The following is a 19360-nucleotide window of genomic DNA, read 5'->3' as shown; positions in this document are numbered from 1 at the left end:
TTGTCGGATCGTGTGCCACACCATTTCACATATAAGTCTTTGTCTCCATTTTCGGTCTTAGCTGCTATTTGGCATATATGCTTCCTAGTAGGCTAAAACGTTATCCACTATAAATTGTAGACATAGGTCCACGTATTGGTACAGCCTACATATAACGGTACTACTCGATTTCAGGTATTTTGAAGTTTTTATATAAATTTTCGGTATTAATTGTCTGTTATTTGGCATATAGGGTTTCTAGTAGGCCAAAATGTTATACACTAAAATTCTATACATAGGCACGCTTATACACCAAAAACTGGACCTAGGCCCATGTTTTGGTAATGCCCTCATATAACGATACCACCTGTAATTTGAGGTTTTAGGTTTAAAATTATTTCCATTAAAAATTGTGGCTTTGTTTTTTTAGCCCATATTTAATGGTAGTTTAATTTTTATACCAAAAACTTCATGGAGTTAAAAAAGATTCGACCTATCCCGAACATAACGCCTTTTTATACCCTCCACCATAGGATGGGAGTATATTAAGTTTGTCACTACGTTTGTAACTACTCGAAATAATCATTGTAGACCCCACAAAGTATATATATTCTTGATCAGCGTGCAATTCTACATCGATATAGCCATGTCCGTCCGTCTGTGGAAATCACTCTAGCGTCCGGACGGATTGACGTAGGTTGATGAAATTTTGGGAAAATATGTTATATTTACGTAGGACCTTTGGTATTGAAAGGGGGCAATGTAGGTCCACGCTTTCGTATAGCCCCCATAAAAATTGACGCGTCGTCGTTCTAAGGAATTTTTAAGAATTTTGGCCCATTTTACCACCGAATTGGTTGTAATTTGGTACTTTGTGTCTCCAGAGGCCAACAAATATTCCTACCAAAGTTGGGTTATATAGGTCCACGTTTTGGTATAGCCCCCATATAAGGCCCATATAAAGTACGCGTCATTTTAATATATTTTGAATGTATTAGACCCATTTGACCAAAGAATCGGTTGTAATTTGGTATTTTGTGTTTCCAGAGGCTAAGAAACATTTCTACCATAAAATGTTTATATAGGTCCACGTGTTGATATAGCCCCCATAATACAATATCTCCCGATTTTCGATATTTTGAACGTTTTAGCCTCATTATCACACCGATATGGCTGAAATTTGGTATTTAGTCTTCTTTAGGCGTATAAAACTTTCCCCCAGAAATTTTTAGGTATAGGTCCACGCCATCATATAGCCCCCATAGAACGGTACTTTCCGAATTTCGGTATTTTGAAGGTTGTGGCCACATTAATCCACCGAAATGGCTGAAATTTGTGGTGGAGGGTATAAAAAGTTCGGCCCGACCGAACTTAACGCTTTTCTTACTTGTTACTTTTTAGCTAGGATATGGCCCCCGACATGTCAAATATTTAGGTCCACTCTTATAAAAACTTATGGTACTAAAGTTTTTAGTAGTACATATTTGTGGTCTTTGCTACAATGCTATGATTCTATCCTCCACACTTCTCTCGATAATGCCCTGAATGTTGTATTTTTGCAATATTAGCAAAATTAGGTTTTTTTGTGTTGAATGTGTTGATTGGATCTGTAAGTGCAACAAACTTGCCCACTGTTGTTTATGATACCTCACAGACGCATACAAATTTACGTTGGAATCTTCCAAAATTTAATTTGTCTCTTATGAAAATGCTGTTAGTTTTTAGGATTTAGGATCTCTTCACCTTTGCAGTTATTGTTGTTACATAGTCATAGGTTGAAAAATATGGCATAAAAAATATTTACTGCTCCAGTTTATAATTTTCTTTTTTTACTTGTACACAGAATTTTAATTCAGACACCTTTCCTTATGAACGGAACCACAGAATTCAACAAACTATAATCAAATCGTCATACATACACCTACAAATTTCCCTCGCTAGTCTCGCAGCCACTTAGTTCGAATGCAATTATCTTAATTGAACCATAGCACACTTATTCTCTTCCATTTTCTTATCATTCCGTCATATAATATTTTTCCTTTATTTATTTATCCCGATACAAGTGTTGACTTAAAAGCTATGTAAATGTGGATAAAGCGGACAAATACACAGGAATGTTTGTAGATATGAATGTTTATGTTTGTTTGTGTTCACTTTTAAATACACTTACCCACTATTGTTCTCCTTTACCCATAGTTCTAGTTGTTTGATATCACGATGGGAAATAAATTAGATGAGATTTTCTTACGTGAATATAAAATTACAGTGATGAGGGGGCAAAAGAAATGTCTGATCTATCTGTGTCATACAGTTTTCTCTGATCTAATGCCTCCGAGAAAAATGAGTATAGAAAAGTCGATGATGATTTGGATGATTAATAATATTTGCCCCTCTCTTTCTCCAAGGTAAAATATGATTATTCTTTTCAATGATGACGTCTATATTATTTTTTAATTTATTTATCGCTCAGACAATTCAATCATCTCGTTTAAGTAATCCTATGATCTTAATACTGTGCATGAGATTTGCAAATGGTTTTGATAAGATGAAATTGCATGAAATTCTTTGCTGTAGGTGTGAGTGTATTATTTGTGTAAATATAACTTTATATGCATATTCGACATCGATGTTGTTATTATTTTTGTAGAGTTTATAATTAACTCTCATCCGGAAGTTTTTTTATCAACTCCGCACACAAAGTCACATTTAATCCATTATATGGAACATATGACTAAGCACAGAAAGAAATTGATGATTTGAAGAAATTTTTTGTTGTCTATTTTCCATTTTCCCTACATATTTGTCTAGAATGTTATAATGGCGTTCTTTGTTCTTGTAGACTAGATAATATTTATATGTAAATTCAATCGTAAAGTACAGACTTTTAAATGATAAGATTAGACAGATTATCTTCAAAAATGAAAGTGTTTTGTGTTTACCTACTTTTCCAAAATAATAAATGTAGACCATTAAAAAAGACAAGGTTTTTATCAACTAGTTGAAAAGGGAGTATGTTAGGCCGTGGGAACATTGAGGTGCCAACTGCACGTAGTCCAAACAAAAAAATCTTTTGAAACATATACATAGCTATATATGAATACATATGCTGTTAAATGGGACCATCATATTTAACCCATCGTTGGACACATATCGCACCTGTTCAACAAATTTTGAAATTTTCACTTTTTATTAAAAAAAAAAAAACTATACATAATGATTAACTCCATCAACTGTAAAAATTTCCCATCATTTTGTCTACTCTTTTGCCAAAAAAGTCCATTATTCCACTCTTCATATCTTCAGAGTTACTAGTAATGTATCAACAGTTTTTTGTCTCTAATGAAAGAAAATAAGAAATTTTGAATTACTACCCTTTTGCTGAAAAGGTGCGATGTATTAGCTTTGTTCCTTTACTTTTTTAATAGTAAAAGTAGCAAAAGAGAGAATTTCTCTCTTCTATCAGAAAACTGTGAAAATTGCTCTCACGTAACAAGTTTTGCACAAAAGTAAAGAAACGGAAAAATAGTAAATCTGGTAGCAATGTCAAAAAACATACTGCTTAAAAAAAAATAAACAAAATAAATTTTACTGTTTTTTTATTTCACTGGTTTAAATTTTTATTATTTTATATTATTTCTTTTTATTTTGCTTTTGCCTTAATTGTCAAATAAATGTAAGATCAGCAGTTTGACAGATTTTCCACTTTTTACACAACGAAATTTGTCGAGCAGTAAGTAGTAAAAGAGAAAGCCATTTTCTCTATCACTCTCTTAAAAATTGCTTCCAGTTTTACTACTTTTTGGGGTTAAGGAACGCTTTCCGAGTTATAAATGGTAAAACTTGAAGAAACTTTAACGTAAAGGAACAAAGCTATTGTTTGTCGCATTCGTAGCAAATGGGTCTGGCCAGACCCACATAATTGTTTATATTTTTGGGTGGGTCCCATGTAATCGATCCATACTCTAAAGTACAACGTAAAAACGATATATATAATTGTTTTGTTACTAAAGGGTCGGCGAATTCCTTGCTATATCGCTTAATAAATCCCAACGTTTTATAAGCTTTGTTAGTAATTAAAGAGATATGCTCTCTAAAATCCAATCGGTGATCTAGATGTATTTCCAAATCGTTAAAAGACTCTACGTATTGAACTTTACGATCATGTAGGTAATAAGTTGTGTTTATCTTTTTTAGCCTATAGTATGACATATGTTTGCATTTCAGTAAGTTTAATTCTATTAAATTAGTTTGACACCGTTCATAAAATCTGTTTAAGTCAGATTGTAGGAAAATGTGGCTTGTAGAATTATTAAACGAATAATAAATTTTGACATCATCTGCATACATTAAAATATTTGAATGATTTATAACACTTGGTAAATCGTTTATGAATAACGTGAATAAGACAGGCCCTAGATGGCTTCCCTGCGGAACTCCGGATTGTACAGAAATTTTGTGGGAAATAGCATTTAGCAACAAATTTAACCATTTGAACTCTCCCTGATAGGTAAGATTTTATCCACTTCACAAACATATTGGAAAATCCCATGAGATGTATCTTTTGGAGTAATAAATTGTGGTTAACTTTATCGAATGCCTTACTAAAGTCAGTATATATGCAATCTGTCTGATAGCGACATCTGAAAGCTTCGTTTACAGTGGTAGTAAGTTCCAAAAGGTTTGTGACAGTAGATCGATTCTTTCGGAAACCGTGCTGATAATTTGACAAAATAGATGAAACCTGAAAAGATAGTGAATCTGTTACTATTTTTTTTTCAAACAATTTTGGAATCGCATTCGACTTGGCTATGCCTCTGTAATTAGATACTTCTGATCTATTTCCTGATTTGAATAATGGAACAATAAAAGATTCCTTCCACATTGGAGGGAAGTGTCCTGTTGACATAGATTTATTAAATAGTATGTATAATGGAAAAGCAAGATTATCTGCACAGTATTTTAGAATACATGCAGGGACTCCATCCGGTCCAGGGGTAGTATTATTTTTCAAACTTTTTATGTTTTTTAGTATTGTTGTGACGTTTAATAAAGGAAGGCTTATTGAAGAAGACTCAGGTATTGTATATGGGTATTGGAAATCATAAATATGCGACTTATCAGAATAAGTTGATTTAAAAAATGATGCAAATGACAAAAAACTTGCAGGAAAACTATCAATTTAAATAATATGATTGAGTCACTAAAAACGGACATTTATTTTGTTTTGGGGTATTGTTTAGAAAGAATGGTTTCTATTGTATAACTTTAAAGCTTATTGTAGTGCAATAACCGTGAAATAAACCTTATGATGTGTATGCCTTCATAAGGTCATAAGGTTTATCTTAGCAATCCTACAGTGAACCCTACTTTTGAACCAAAACACCCCACACAGAAAGAGAAGAAATGCTGTATAAGACGTTTTATTTGTCCAATTATGGGTGTAATTTTCAGAAATAAAAGATTAACCCTATTACCAAGGGATTATTTAGCTTGCGGTACGTTCATGGATTCTACACACATCTTCAATTTTTGCCTTACACTTTTATGTGTAATTTTGTATATATGGTGGGGGTGGTATGCGACAAATGTCATGTTGACAAATAATGTTGGAATAAATCTAATGTAATGCAAAAAATTCCGAAAATTTTCAAAAAAAATCTGGGTAGGTCTGGCCGGACTCATGTGTTCCGAATGTGATATGTATGTGAAAAAATTCTTATAACTCCTTTTCTGTTAATCCGTTCGACGTTCATTGGAAAGGCAAGAAAATTTAATTAACCTACCAGAAATCTCAGATCCCTAGCATAATCGTAGCCCACTTTAAAATGCAAAATAAAATGAAAAAGGCCTGGCCAGACTCGGGTGTCCAACTGAGTGTTAAACGTGGGCCCATGTAGCAGGTTTTGGGTCGAATATTTTCTGGAATGGGTTTGGGAAACCTATATGTCAATTTACAACCAATTCGCTTGGAAAATGTGACTAAAGTCCTCAATTCCTTACATCGGATGGTACCGCTATATGGGGGCTATAATAATGCGTGGACCTATATTTGACAATTTTTGATAAAAACATTTTCTACTCTCAGGCAGAAAAAAATACAAATCAATTTATTAAACTCATTCAAAACCATCTGGTCCATCAGAAAAAATTACAAAGTTCATTATAATTGCTTAACCATATAAAGGATAAACTCAAATAATTCGGCTCGAAATGCTGGACAAAATTTTCAAAATATCTTAAATCGGGCGGTACACCCTATATAGTGAACCTGTATTGATATCTTTTTAATCTTAGCCTTAAGGTTACAGTTTAATAAGACCGAAAAGTGTGCCTCATCGAAAAAATTATTTTGCGCCTCAAGTATGTTTGGCCGAAATCTGTTTGAGACAATTTGAAGTCGATTTGATCCTGTCCTTCCGTCTATCAGTCTGCTCGTCTGATCCAAACTCTGCACATCGTAATTTTTATTCCAGACATACGAGGTCTGATATAAAAATAACCATTATAACCTGATCGAAAACAACAGTATTTTTTTATTCATCAATAATTATCTTGTCCCCTTCAAAGTAATGCCCCTCAGATATATGTAATACACTTATAAAAGCATCATTTCAATACTCGAAACACTTCAGAAAAGCGCTTTTTGATATAGCCAACAGCTCCTGCTTCGATTTTTTTTTCATCTTCTCAATCGTAGCAAAACACTTTTCCTTTCATCGCACAGTGGATCCACTTGTATGGAGAAAGTGGCCAAAAATATTTAGCGTGTAAAAATCAAGCCAATGCGCCGGTTACAGCTTTGTGCTGCTGCGAAGAGTGTTTTAAGAAACCACGAGCGCGATATTCTGCCCCCTTTCCCCTCTGGAGGGGGTATACGGTAAGAATTGTTTTATGCTGTTAATACAAAATGACATGAACAAAGGTCCAGATAATCTTATGATGCAAAAATAGGCTTGGGGAAACAAAACAATCTCCAAACAACGTAAAATCCAACCAATTTAGCGGATTAAAAAAATCAAAATTTTTGTCTGCAAATTGGTAAAATTTTTAATATATATCTTATAGCGTTCTTCCTGGAAGGCACATACTGCCAACGTAAGACAAATTTGGAAGAATATTTCTTCATCTTGCCATTGATGCCAATTATGTTAATGTACATGGTCAGATAACAGAGTTATACGCTAATATATCCATAGAAACCCTATTCTAGGGCAGCTTTAGTCAGCGACCCACCATTTATAGTCTGGCACTAGATGGCAGCTGATTTTAATACTGAATAATCTTAAACCCATGACCTACTTTGGAAAATTATTCTCGAGGTGGGCACTGGTGGGCATCATGACTAAAACCTTAGGTCAAATTTAAGTGTATGACCGAATTGGCATTACAAAATACACTAAAAAATATGCAGCTAACTAGAATTCCACAACACGCTAAAACACTATTTTTTCAAGAAAACTAAGCTATTACCTCCTCCTTCAAAATCCACTATAATATTTTGCCATACGTATTAGTTTCGCGTTATTTTGAATATATTTACTTGCACTTTAAATATAGGTTGTACTCACAACAAAAAATTTTAGTCAAATGTTCCGACTTTTGAAGATATTCTTAAGAAGATCGCGTTTGAATGAAACAAAAATTAATATATTTTATTGTCATAGCTGTCAGAGTTGCCACATGTTGTACCAAAATTTTGACATTCATTTTTTTATTTTTGGCCAATGGGTGGATCCACTGTGCATCGGTGTCTTCAGTTTTGGGAAGAGGATAAGGTCAGCGGAGGCCAAGTCCGGTTTTATATATGTAAATATATAGTCGATATAATCTATTTCGTGGACAAATCCATTTTTCCTGGATAAAGGTTTGAAAAACTCTAAAATCCTACCATGACCAACTAATCAGATAAGGTGTGACGTAAAATTTAAATCAGGTTCCAAGATGATGGACTATTTTCGAAAATCGTCCATTTTCGCTATAAGGTCTGGTCGAGGATTGTTTTGAAATTTTGAGGAAAGTGTGATTATGATTCCGATATAATTTTTTACGTGCGGAAGTCCCTGCTTCCTGACATAATGACCAAAATACAGTTTCAACATTGGCCCATAGCTGTTCCCTCTGGTACCTCCCCCGTATAATTCAATATAGTGGAATAAGTTGCCCCACTGTTTACACGGTGCGTCTGAACTAACTTTTAATGAAAGGAGCTTACATGGGAAGTTTTAGCGGATTCTGAAACTGCAATTTTCATAGATGAGAAAAATAAAAAAATCGACAGAGGAATTTTTAAATAAATCGCGGTCAATGGTCACATTTTAGGGTTTTTTTAGGTTTCAGGATTTTTCATGGAAACTGCACGTTCTATGAAAATGAGATTGGAGAAACTGTTGTAGCTGTGAAAATTCTTTACAAGATTTAACGTTATGACTAACTGACTTCTATAGGATTTTACCATTTTTTGAGATATAAAACAATTCCATGCACGGTGCGCCTTAACTATCTTTAAATGAAAAGTGCTTACACCTGAATTTTTTTTGAGGATTCTGAAATCACATTCCTCATAGATGAGAAAAATCAAAAAATCGCCCGTGGAATTTTTAAATAAATCACATTTTTTATTTATTTTAAATTAACAGCCAATTTGGTTGGAAAATCTGGTTAAAACCTTTAAAACACATTTTATTGCGAGGTGCCATCGTATGAATGCAATATTCGTATCAATACGTGGACGTGTGTATATTGACAATTATTGATAGGTATTTTTACTTCACTTGGGGAAAACAATTATAAATTACAAAATTACAGCTAATTCGGTTGAAAATTTGGTTGATGCTTTAAATGAGGCGGTACCATTAAAAGGGCCTATACCAATACCTAGTCCTCCTAGCCGCTTGGAGAACAATGGTCCATTATAAGAAAGAAGTTCTACGACTAGATGTAAACCGTCAGATAAGTCTGCAACCGTTTTCATTTTGGAACATTTAGATCTGTGCAGAAGTTTTCAATTTTGTTGGTGAAGTGACACATTGGGGTATGTACAGATTCGTCAATTGTAATATTGGAAGACTGTGATTCCACACTTGTTAACCCATCGACAATTTCGTTCCTGACAATATCACAATACCCCAGTGATTTTGTTCAGTAGCCTACATAGCAGATATATATAAATGTTAACAATCTTGTATTTCATAAATATGTATTTGAGTGCTAACAGTGCCGCTTTGCTGTTGGCAAACACCGCTACCGCCCTCTCAGCTAGAATTTCCGTTGGAAGAAGATGCTACAGACCTATATATGTGTGCTTGATATCGAACTCCTCGCTAATTAGTCCTTTCCCAGAGCCCTCTTTCATATTGGATCCATTTGTAAGATGGCCAAACTTTTTGGGAGTCGTCTTCTATGGATTCAGTTACTCCCAGTTGGCTTCAAGCTCTTATCCGCTTTGAAGTTGACTATGGGGCAAGTGATCCATATGTTAGGAGGTCTTATATATCTACTGTATAGGCAGATGTCTTAACGCCCCAAGTTTTACCTATCGTGTTCTTAAAGGATTATAATGCGATTAAGCTATTCTCTGTGCGCTCCTCAGAGTTACACTTCCGTCGCAATAGGTGGTCAAGGATTAAGGGATATTTTTTGCTCCTATATAACATCTAAAAGCGGTATCGGGAAGCTTTCGATTTCCTCCTTCTTGTGAAAAACACTAGCTCAGTTTTTGTCGTATATGGCTCTATGCTTCTGCGACGGTTGTTGTTTTCAATCCCACCTGAAAATGTTAGGAAGCTTTTTAGTAAAATCTGTATTATTATCTTTGAAATGGCATATATTGCCACTCTCGATAAATCCCTTCCCATGAAGTATTCATTATACATTCATTTGTCAACATTGTCCGGAGGTTAATGTCAAATCCAAACGAAAGCAAACAACATAATATTAAAATTATACAATTGCGGTTCCTATCGTATTGCAATTGAAATGTGTTTGCCAATATTTTAGTTTGATATTTGATTTCAAACTGTTGTACATGATATAGTTTTTTTTTACGTTTCCCTTTTGCACTTGGCAACTGATTTTTGTTTTGTGATTGTTACTGAATTCGCTTAAAACCCGATTAAATTTTGTTATGCATCATCAAAAGAATTATAATCACAACAAAGCAAAAAACTGTATATGAAAGTACGTATGTGTGTGCGTGCGATAAACACTTTTACCCCCTTTGTGTCAACAAGGCCTCGGGGGACGACAACTACAGCTGAGTCATTCACTATATGCACTTGTAGAGAGTATGAAAAGTGATAAATTTTTTAAACCCAAACTATGAGTATTGGGGTATTTTAAAAATACTTTTCTTGTGGAGTTATCTAAATATGAGTTACGTTTTTTTTAGATTTTGTAGAATTTCTATTAATACATTTAATCCATGAGACATTGTTTCCAGTATTATTTTGATTCAATATTTTTTATTCTTATCATTTTTAATGACAAATTATTTTAATTTGTATAAGTTATCGCGACTTTTTGTTTAACCAGTTTTGACTGCGAAATTATCAAGTTTAATACACATTGGCTATTGAAATGGCCTTTGTGGCTTTAGTATATGTGGTACCCCACCAAGTTCATGCTCAAGAACCATCTAAGGGCAGAATAGTTGTTTTTAATATTGAAACAATAGGTTCAAAGTATGGTGTCTATTTCAAGACACCACGCAAATTGTGGCACAATCATATTCATGATTTAAATTACCAAGTTAGGTTGTCTTGAAGGAGCTGCGGACGCATTTACTTCATGTGATGATTCATTAAAAGAAATTACAAGTTTTGGCAAAATTATATGCCCTTAATTATTTTTTAGGAAATTTTTTCTAATTTTTTTTTTTTTTTTATTTTTTATTTTATAGCGGCTCAAATGAGCGTGAATTTGAGCAAAGCTGAAGTACCTTCATCAACAATTTTACCTGAGAAACATAAGACCACAAGCACCAGCTCAACATCGACCACCACCACCACTACAACAACAACAACTACCACAACTACACCAGCTCCTACTACAACAACAACGACCACCACAACAGCTGCTCCAACGACCACAACAAGTGCACCTGAAACCACAACAACCACAGCAGCTCCCGACACCACCACAACCACTGCTAAACCAGTACCCCCAAAACCCTATCCACAACCTGAAGTGGTAACATGGAACTCTACATGTATTATGGTTAAAATGGCAATACAATTGAATTTCACTTATGAAACCAAAGGTAAGTGGCACGAATATGATATAAATAATTTTCAATTTGATATAATTCACACCTAATTCTTGTTCTAGATAATAAAATGGTCTATGGCTTGTATAACATTCCCAAGGATGCCGTTGTTGATCATGTAGACTGTGATAAGAATACCACCCAAGCCATGCAGATTAATTGGGGACCTGCTGATGCTCAACATACAATGGTGATGAATTTCGAACGTGGTAATGGTACCACCAACATGACAATGATGATGTTTACATTGCCCTTGTTGAATACCACTTTCCCAGATGCTAAAGGTGAGTTAGTTTGATGGATCTGCTATGGTCTAAGCCACATAAAAATCGGTGACTGCTTTACTCGGTCCACTGTGTTCATTACGAGGGCTGCTCCATAACTTTCTGGCCTAATAATGAAAACGCGAATATTTACCATCACAAATAGTTTTATTGTTTTTTTAAGTAGTCTGCAGTATGATTTATACACTTCTTCGTGTGCTTAAACCAGTTTTTCTTGATGTGCGTTAATCAAATGAAGTTATTGGTTTCTAGGTGAGGGTAATGCGGTGTATGACCCATCAATTCATCAACCGTCAGTTTATCCAAAGAAACAGGCGACCAAATGCTTCGAAGTGCTTCCTCTTTGATCAACTTTCTTTGGATTTGGTACATCTTCGAAGACACCCACAGCCGATTGATGTTTTTTCGATCTCATACGCATAGATAGAATATTCATAAATAGAATATTCGTTTTCTGTGACGATTTTATGCACGTCGTTTGAAGCACCGGGATCGTATTTTTTCGCAACTTCTTTGCATCAATTGACAAGATCCTTTTTTTTAGCAATTGTCAGATTGTGCTGGATCTAACGAGAAAAACCCATTTTTGCGGACAGGTGTTCATGCAATGTGAAATGTTTGTTGGTGGATGAAATGGTCAAGGATGCCTCTATTTCACGGTATATAACATGCCGATCTTGCATTATCCGTTCACGCATGGCTTAATTTTTTTTTTTGACAAAACGGCCATTTTTGGACGACCCTCCCGTTTTTAGTGAGTGTCGGCCATGATTGAATACATTCAACCATTTTTCATAGTGCTACGCTATGGTAATTTATCGACATACAAGATTTTATTTGATAGATGCACTCTTGGTGTGATTATCCACGTCGAAAGTTGTGAAAAATGATCGGACGAAAATGTTCACGAGTAAATTTAAATTGTCAAATCACTGTAAACAACACAACACATGATCATATGTCAAACTGTCCTGAGTACGTTTAGGCCAAAAACTGTCAAACTTTCCAAAAAATCTCAAATTGCGCATGGCAATACGCCGAATTGCCTAGGCCAGAATGTCATCGAGCAGCCCTCGTATGTAAAGAGAAAATTTCAGGGTTATTGTTTGTTGAAATTGAGGGTAAAGCGGAAGAAATTTCCGGAATATTGATATCTTGTTGATCGCGGTCGGTTCTATATACCGGATTAACTCGGATTAATCTATCAACTATTATTTATTACGTGTATTTTTTCCATGGGAGCGGCAATATATTCCGAAATTCCTGCTCCGAGCTCCGGGATAGAGAACAACTCCGGACCATGGGTATGTTCCGTTTGCCAGATCTGCATAGACCATATGCCAACACTGGTGCGATGTAAAGGATGAAGGAAATGGGTGGACTTCCGAGCCTCCTCCTTCCGAGCCTTGCTACACCAGAATTCGTCACCGGATTCATCGTCGGTGTCAGAATACGAGACACCCCACAGTCTCCCCGTCAACAACAAACGTAGCATCTAACACCACATGCTCTTGTTCAGCGGAGATTGTCACGGCTCGCCAGGCATAAGAATTGTGGCACGCGGTCTGATAAATGATTTGTCTTGGCAACCCGTAATTTCTCTTGGATCGGACCATCTTCCTATCATCGTCTCCATTAAAATACCACTCGTGTTCATAACTTCTCACTGCTGTACTTTTCTGAACCACGGAAAAGCTGATGGGCCAGAATTTACCAAACACCGCTTCACAGAGCTGACGATTCCCTCTGATCCTCAGGTGGCTGAGAGAATTCCTCGGGTCATCGCACAGCTGCAACGCTAGCTTTTTACCTGCTGGTTTATAAAACCCGAAATTAGACCAACTTCGCCAGCAGAGGCGACGGGACTAGTAAATGAGCGCATGAACCCTTGTGTAACTGTGTAAAAAATTCTTGATATTTTTGAACAAAGTAAATCTAAATCCTCAAGAGGGTATTAATTAGTTTTAATGGCAGTTATAGTACTTATAATGACAAATCCAACGCACTCTGGATCGTAAAACCCAGAAAAATTGGTCATCTGTAAGTACAACTACTGTAGCGACAAAATCCTGGGTGTTCTGTCCTGTTTATGAATCCTAAAGCCATGAAATGCTCAGAAAAGCTCTAAAGTTTCAATATGCGGTGATCTTGACCAAGTTTTAACTTGTCCTGTTTGAAAAATCTCGAATTTCTTTTATGAAAATATCCGCCGCTAAATGCATTTGCCACACTGTTCACTACTTTGATGGCTGAAATGAGGTTCCCATTGAACATATTGGTCGATTCTGTCCTGATTCCGACCATAAACTACTCCCAAAATATTGGCTGTAACGTTCTATAGCATGTTCAAGTGGTCCACGCAAGCTACAGCTATTTGCGACAACATCAGAGGTAGTAAGAAGGTCCTCAAATCGCAGGCCGGCAGTGCTTACAAATGCTGACAAAGAAACCTTGTTGACCTCTTATAAATCAATAGGCCGGTCTGCGGTAAACTATGCGGCGCCAGTGCGGTATGCAAATGTTAACGCTACGCAGTTGAAGAATATTTAAATCTGCCACAATGCCGTCCTGAGGACTACAACAAGGTAACTCCTCAGGACATTAGTGGACCATCTTTATGAGGAGACGAAGGTTTTACCGGTGCATCAACAGTACAGGTTGTTGTAGATGCCGTCAGCATCCCTGTCACAATCTAGAGGACAGGATTCCTTTAGCCAGGCACGTCAGCTGAGATCTTCATGATCTGGAGAGGGAGGTACAAGTTCGGCACGTAGTTTGAAACAGAAATACGTTTTCGTCTTTCATCTTAGAATGGTTGTGTTAAGTTACATTAATATTTCGATCGATATTATTAATACTCATGTCCATTATAGGTTTTAACTGAAGTGTTCCATATCCTAATAACCAACAATTTTATTTCTCTTCAATTGTAATTAAAACTTATTTTGTAATTCCCTTCTTTTTTCGTTACAGAAAACCAAACCATTCAATTGATTCATCGTTCCAATGAATTCAGTGCTCCATTGAAAATGTCCTATCACTGCACCCGTCCACAATATTTCAATTTAACCGAGACCATCGATTCGCAAGTAAGCGGTGTTGCCAAGGTGCACGATGTTCAAGTAGAAGCTTTCCGTTCGGCCGGTGCTACTGGTTTCTCAACCGCCCGTGATTGTGATAGTTCCGAAACATCCGATGTTGCTCCAATTGCTGTGGGCATTGCATTGGGCGCTTTGATTTTGATTGTTTTGATCTCATATTTGTGTGCTCGTCGTCGTTCTACTTCTCGTGGTTATATGAGCTTCTAAGCAGCGGATGAATGCAGGAGGATGAAGGAGTTTGGAGTAGATTAAAAACTTGAAGTGAATTTATTTCAATTTAAGGGATTTCACAAACTGTCTACTTTTAATAATCTTTTACTATTTTTTTTTTGGATAAAAGGTTATCATGTGGAGAATAAAACGAAGCCGAATTGAGGTTGAGGTTAAAAAAAATATGGTCGCAGTTTCTAATTTTTGGCTTTGTTTTATTTTCTTTTGTAATTTTCAAAAATTTTTATTGTTTCAGTTTTTGTTTAATTTTTATTGGATTCCAAACAAAATTTAATTTTACAATCTTTATTTTTCCTTCTCTTCTCCTTTCCTTCTCCTAAAAAATCTGTTAATATTTCTTTATAACTCATTTATTTCCTCCTTATTATAGTTTATTATTTTATCCTCTTAGTATTGTTTGTTTATCATTTATATATATTTTTTATTTTATCCAATCTACACACTCATATTAATCATGATTTTTTTTTTAATTTTTCTAGTATTACATTTTATTTTTTATGATTGAAAAAAAAAAACAATGTGTAAATTTATTTTTTCTTTCATCTCCTTAGTTGTTTTATTTTTGCTTCACATCTTAAAAAAAACTTGAAAAACTAATTTCTGTCTTCTTGGATCTTCTTCGTGTTATGCCAAATCGTTAATATCGGCTACCGAAAAATAGTTTAAATTTTTATTAATATTTTTTATTATATTGCCTATAACAAATACAATACATATAAAAAGAGATACCATACATACATATACATAAATATATAATTTTTAAATTATTATTCATAAACTGTGTAAAGCAAAGATATCAATTTTTAAATTGGCCTTAATTTAAAACGAATCATGTATCTTTAATGAAAATAAATCGTAATTATAAATAAATAAAGCCTTTAAAACGGGGAAACAACAAATAAATTGTTATGTTTTTAAAACGGGGTAACAACATATAAAATGTTATACATAATTAACATGTACAATAAAAGAAAAGTTGTAAAAAAGACTGCTTTGTTGAGAACTAGCTGACCCGGGTCCGCGTTGCTGGCCCGTTGTTTGTGTCTGGTAAACTATCTCTGGCCCTCAGTCGAGCTTTTTCAGTATGCAAATCCTACCTGAAAAATGCATGTATTGATACTTCCAGATGTTATTTATTATTATTATTTTATTCATTTCAAAGCCAAGACAAATGTCCATATTTCTGATGACTGACAAAAATGAACGGTCACACTGGCAAGCAACCGATTATTTGAGCAAAACTGTTCGTGTGTACTCCACTTAACAAGTATCAACAATATTAGGTATATATACCTCCAAAGAGGGCTATCATATGGTCCAAGGGGGTACCAGATCGTATTACATGTAAACAATGTCCTATCCCAGCAAAAAAAGTCATTACCAAACAATGACTTTATTCAGTAAATTTTTGCAGTAGTAACTACTTACTGATTGACCGTAAAAGTCATTATTTTTACATGGGGATGTCATAGGAAGGAAGAACTTCCTTAAATGTGTTGTTTAAGTACATATCCACACCTCCAAATAATAGTCTGCTAAGTCTAAAAAGTGAGTTTTGCAGGAGAAGCTCTCAAAGTTTGGAAATTTTTTTGAACTTCAGTACTATGCTAAGTCAATATTTGTTTATAACTTCTGTTCGGATTGACCGATCATTACCAAAATTAGACAGAATTTAAGTTAAAGGACGTTCGACACCTCCAAATAATAGTTTGCTAATTCTGAAAAGCGAGTTTTGCAGGGCAAGCTCTAAAAGTTTGGAAATTTCTTTGACCTTCAGTACTATGCTAAGTAAATATTTGTTTATAACTTCTGTTCGGATTGTCCGATCATTACCAAAATTTGACAGAATTTAAGTTAAAGGACGTTAAATATAAAAATGTAAAGAACTTGAAAACATGCTAAGTCGACTTAGCATACTATTGTTTGGAGGCGTCGATATTTAACCACTTACCAGTAGTCAAAAAAAAAAAGCTAAAAAAAGTATGTTCATTTTTAGAACAATTGTGGTGAAATTATATTCAAATTCAAAACTCTAATTATTTTTTGTTTTTATTTCTTGTTTTTCTTTTATTCCGCTCCCTGCTGGTGTCGAACACATGAACTTCTGATTTCTAGCCAAACACACTACACACTAGGCCACTCGTACAAATAGTAAGGGTTGTTTAAAGACATCCATGTACATCAACATTTTTTCGTAATTTTGTCAACAAAAAACTCCCATGCCGACGGTGAGCTTTGAAAACACAAACCTAGGATTTGTAGTCGGGCACACTAGCTCTGTGCCACCGTACTTTTTCCTTAGTAAGTAAGGAAGTAAGTAGTTATGTGTAAACCATTATATATGCACTACCTGATAATGCGGAGTGTAATGAGAACTCATTACTCGGTAATCCGTCAAGTAATGACATCTGCTTACCAAATTTTTGCTGGGATAGGTCCCAAATCGGGAATATCTGAAAATTAAGATGTCTTATGAGTTTTTTAGTTCACCAGGATGGACTGTCATCAATTACAATAAATATTGCCTATAGAATAACTCGAACAGGAGGGTTGCCAGATCGACTAAAACCTAGACCAGAGAAGACCTTCTTTGCAAAGAAGTATAGTGAGGGCGCCCACTGAGTTGTTTTTGCATTTGCTTCTCTCTCACTTACAGTATACGTGAATAAAAACACACGATAAATATCATGTGGTTGTTGTTTTCTTCACCCATACATAAACACATACTAAAACATTGATGGAAATTCTTGGGCGACGCTGACCTAGACACACAACCAGGGCTTACAAGTGGTTTATTTAAATCTAAATCCCCGCACGACACAGAACACCTTTTCTACTGCCCCGCCAAACCTACCCATCTAACTCCAGTGGATCTGTGGCTACATCCCATCGAAGCAGCCATTTTTCTGGAACTGTAGATAGACCCGGAGCCATATTGAACAGAGGAACGAACATACAAACAAAATAAAAAAAACACACCTGCTGGAGACATTTTGTGTACTCTGAAGTAATATTATGGCATTATTTTCTAAGTGACGAGGAAATAAATACCCTCAGCATTTATGCTAACGAGAGTATATACACTTTCATACGGGCAAAATGTGCCTCATCGAAATAATGGTTTTAGATCCCAAATATGTTTGGACGAAATCCGTTTCAGACAATTTAAAATTGATTTAGCCATATCCGTCCGTCTGTCTGGCTGGAGCGCTCGAACGGATCAACCGATTCGATCTAAAATTTCGCTTTCGTAATATTTTGTCCAAACTTAGTTTAAGTTCCGGTACCTGCCCCACAAAAGTTCGAAAATGTTCGGAAAATTTTTGTGCACGATAACTCTTGAAGGGAGTAACCGATGTGATCCATACTTTGCACATCGTGAAATTTCTACCAGCCATAGATGAGGTTCCAATATAGACTGGAGAGCGCGATAACTTTCGAACTGATCAACCGATTTAGTCCAAAATTTGGTTTAGGCATATTTTGTCCAAGCTTCAATTTCAGTTCGAAGATGGGCAATACCGGTTCACAGATTCCTTCACTAAAATGGTATGCACGATGTATCTTGAACGGGTCAACCAATTTGGTTCAAACTTTGGATCTCCTAACATTTTGTCCAAATTTAGTTTAACTTCTAAAATGGCCCATATCGGTCCACCCCTAAGGATACCTCCCCCACAAAAGTTCAACAGTTGTGTCTAAGTGCAGTTTAGTGTCTATTCCAAAATCCTTTGAAAATGTTTACCGATGCTGCTCGATGTGGTCCTGTTTACAGCGATATTATGTTTTCCGTGCACAAGTCCATGCTTCCTGGGATGCGGGTGCAAAACTTATACGATGTCCCACTGATATGACTAGTGGGCGCGATATCTATCGAAAAGATATGACTCCCACTTCCATAATGGACTATGCCGGTCCATTCCTTTAAGTACCTCCTCCGCAACACTTTTGAACTTTAATCCTAATCCACATTTTTTCGGCAAGTTCAAATGTCCAAAAAGGGGTTCAATTCACATGGGCTGAGGGTATATCTCTGTCGGCAAAGCCGACTTAAACTTTTTACTTGTTTTTATTTTCATTTGTTATTGTATGTGGATGGTTGGGGCAGGGGCGGTTAGGGCCAAAGGATACAAAGCAATTATTCTACAACCAACTATAAATTAGTTAAAAAGTCATCTACAGATCAACCAGTTGAAAACGTAGAATGTTCAATAGTGTGTTTTCGATGCAAATAATTCTCATATACACTTTCGTAATTATTACGATATAAATGCAACAATACAAGCTAATAGTACGGTTACACTACAGTTTTTGCCGGGTTAACCCACTTCGAGATGATTTATTTGACGTTTGCGCTATGGAATTGACATTTGAAATCCAAATCCACTGGGTTAATCCGGTTAAGTGTAGCCGGGGTATAATTTTGATAGACTCGACATACCAAAAGAGGAACAACAGGAAAAGATAACTGAGAAACAACTGGTGTCAAAATAAAAAGACAA

At 35.5% G+C, this 19360-nt stretch overlaps 1 protein-coding gene across 1 annotated transcript in view; it reads left to right on the top strand.

Annotated features, from left to right (window-relative positions):
- LOC141394026 (lysosome-associated membrane glycoprotein 1-like) overlaps positions 1–15761 on the top strand; it is a 32084-nt gene extending 16323 nt beyond the window's left edge. The window contains exons 2-4 of the mRNA XM_073967777.1: positions 10877–11236; positions 11305–11526; positions 14500–15761. Of these exons, the coding sequence (XP_073823878.1) occupies positions 10877–11236; positions 11305–11526; positions 14500–14834 (917 nt within the window). The 3' untranslated portion in view covers positions 14835–15761. The remainder of the gene's footprint in view (positions 1–10876; positions 11237–11304; positions 11527–14499) is intronic.
- The last annotated feature ends 3599 nt before the right edge of the window (positions 15762–19360 follow it).

Source organism: Musca autumnalis, unplaced genomic scaffold (assembly GCF_047663935.1).
Source record: "Musca autumnalis isolate F117 unplaced genomic scaffold, ASM4766393v1 scaffold_2, whole genome shotgun sequence".
In the NCBI taxonomy this organism is placed as follows: domain Eukaryota; kingdom Metazoa; phylum Arthropoda; class Insecta; order Diptera; family Muscidae; genus Musca; species Musca autumnalis.
Note: the sequence above shows the minus strand (reverse complement) of the source record. Positions and strands in the feature narration are given on the sequence as shown.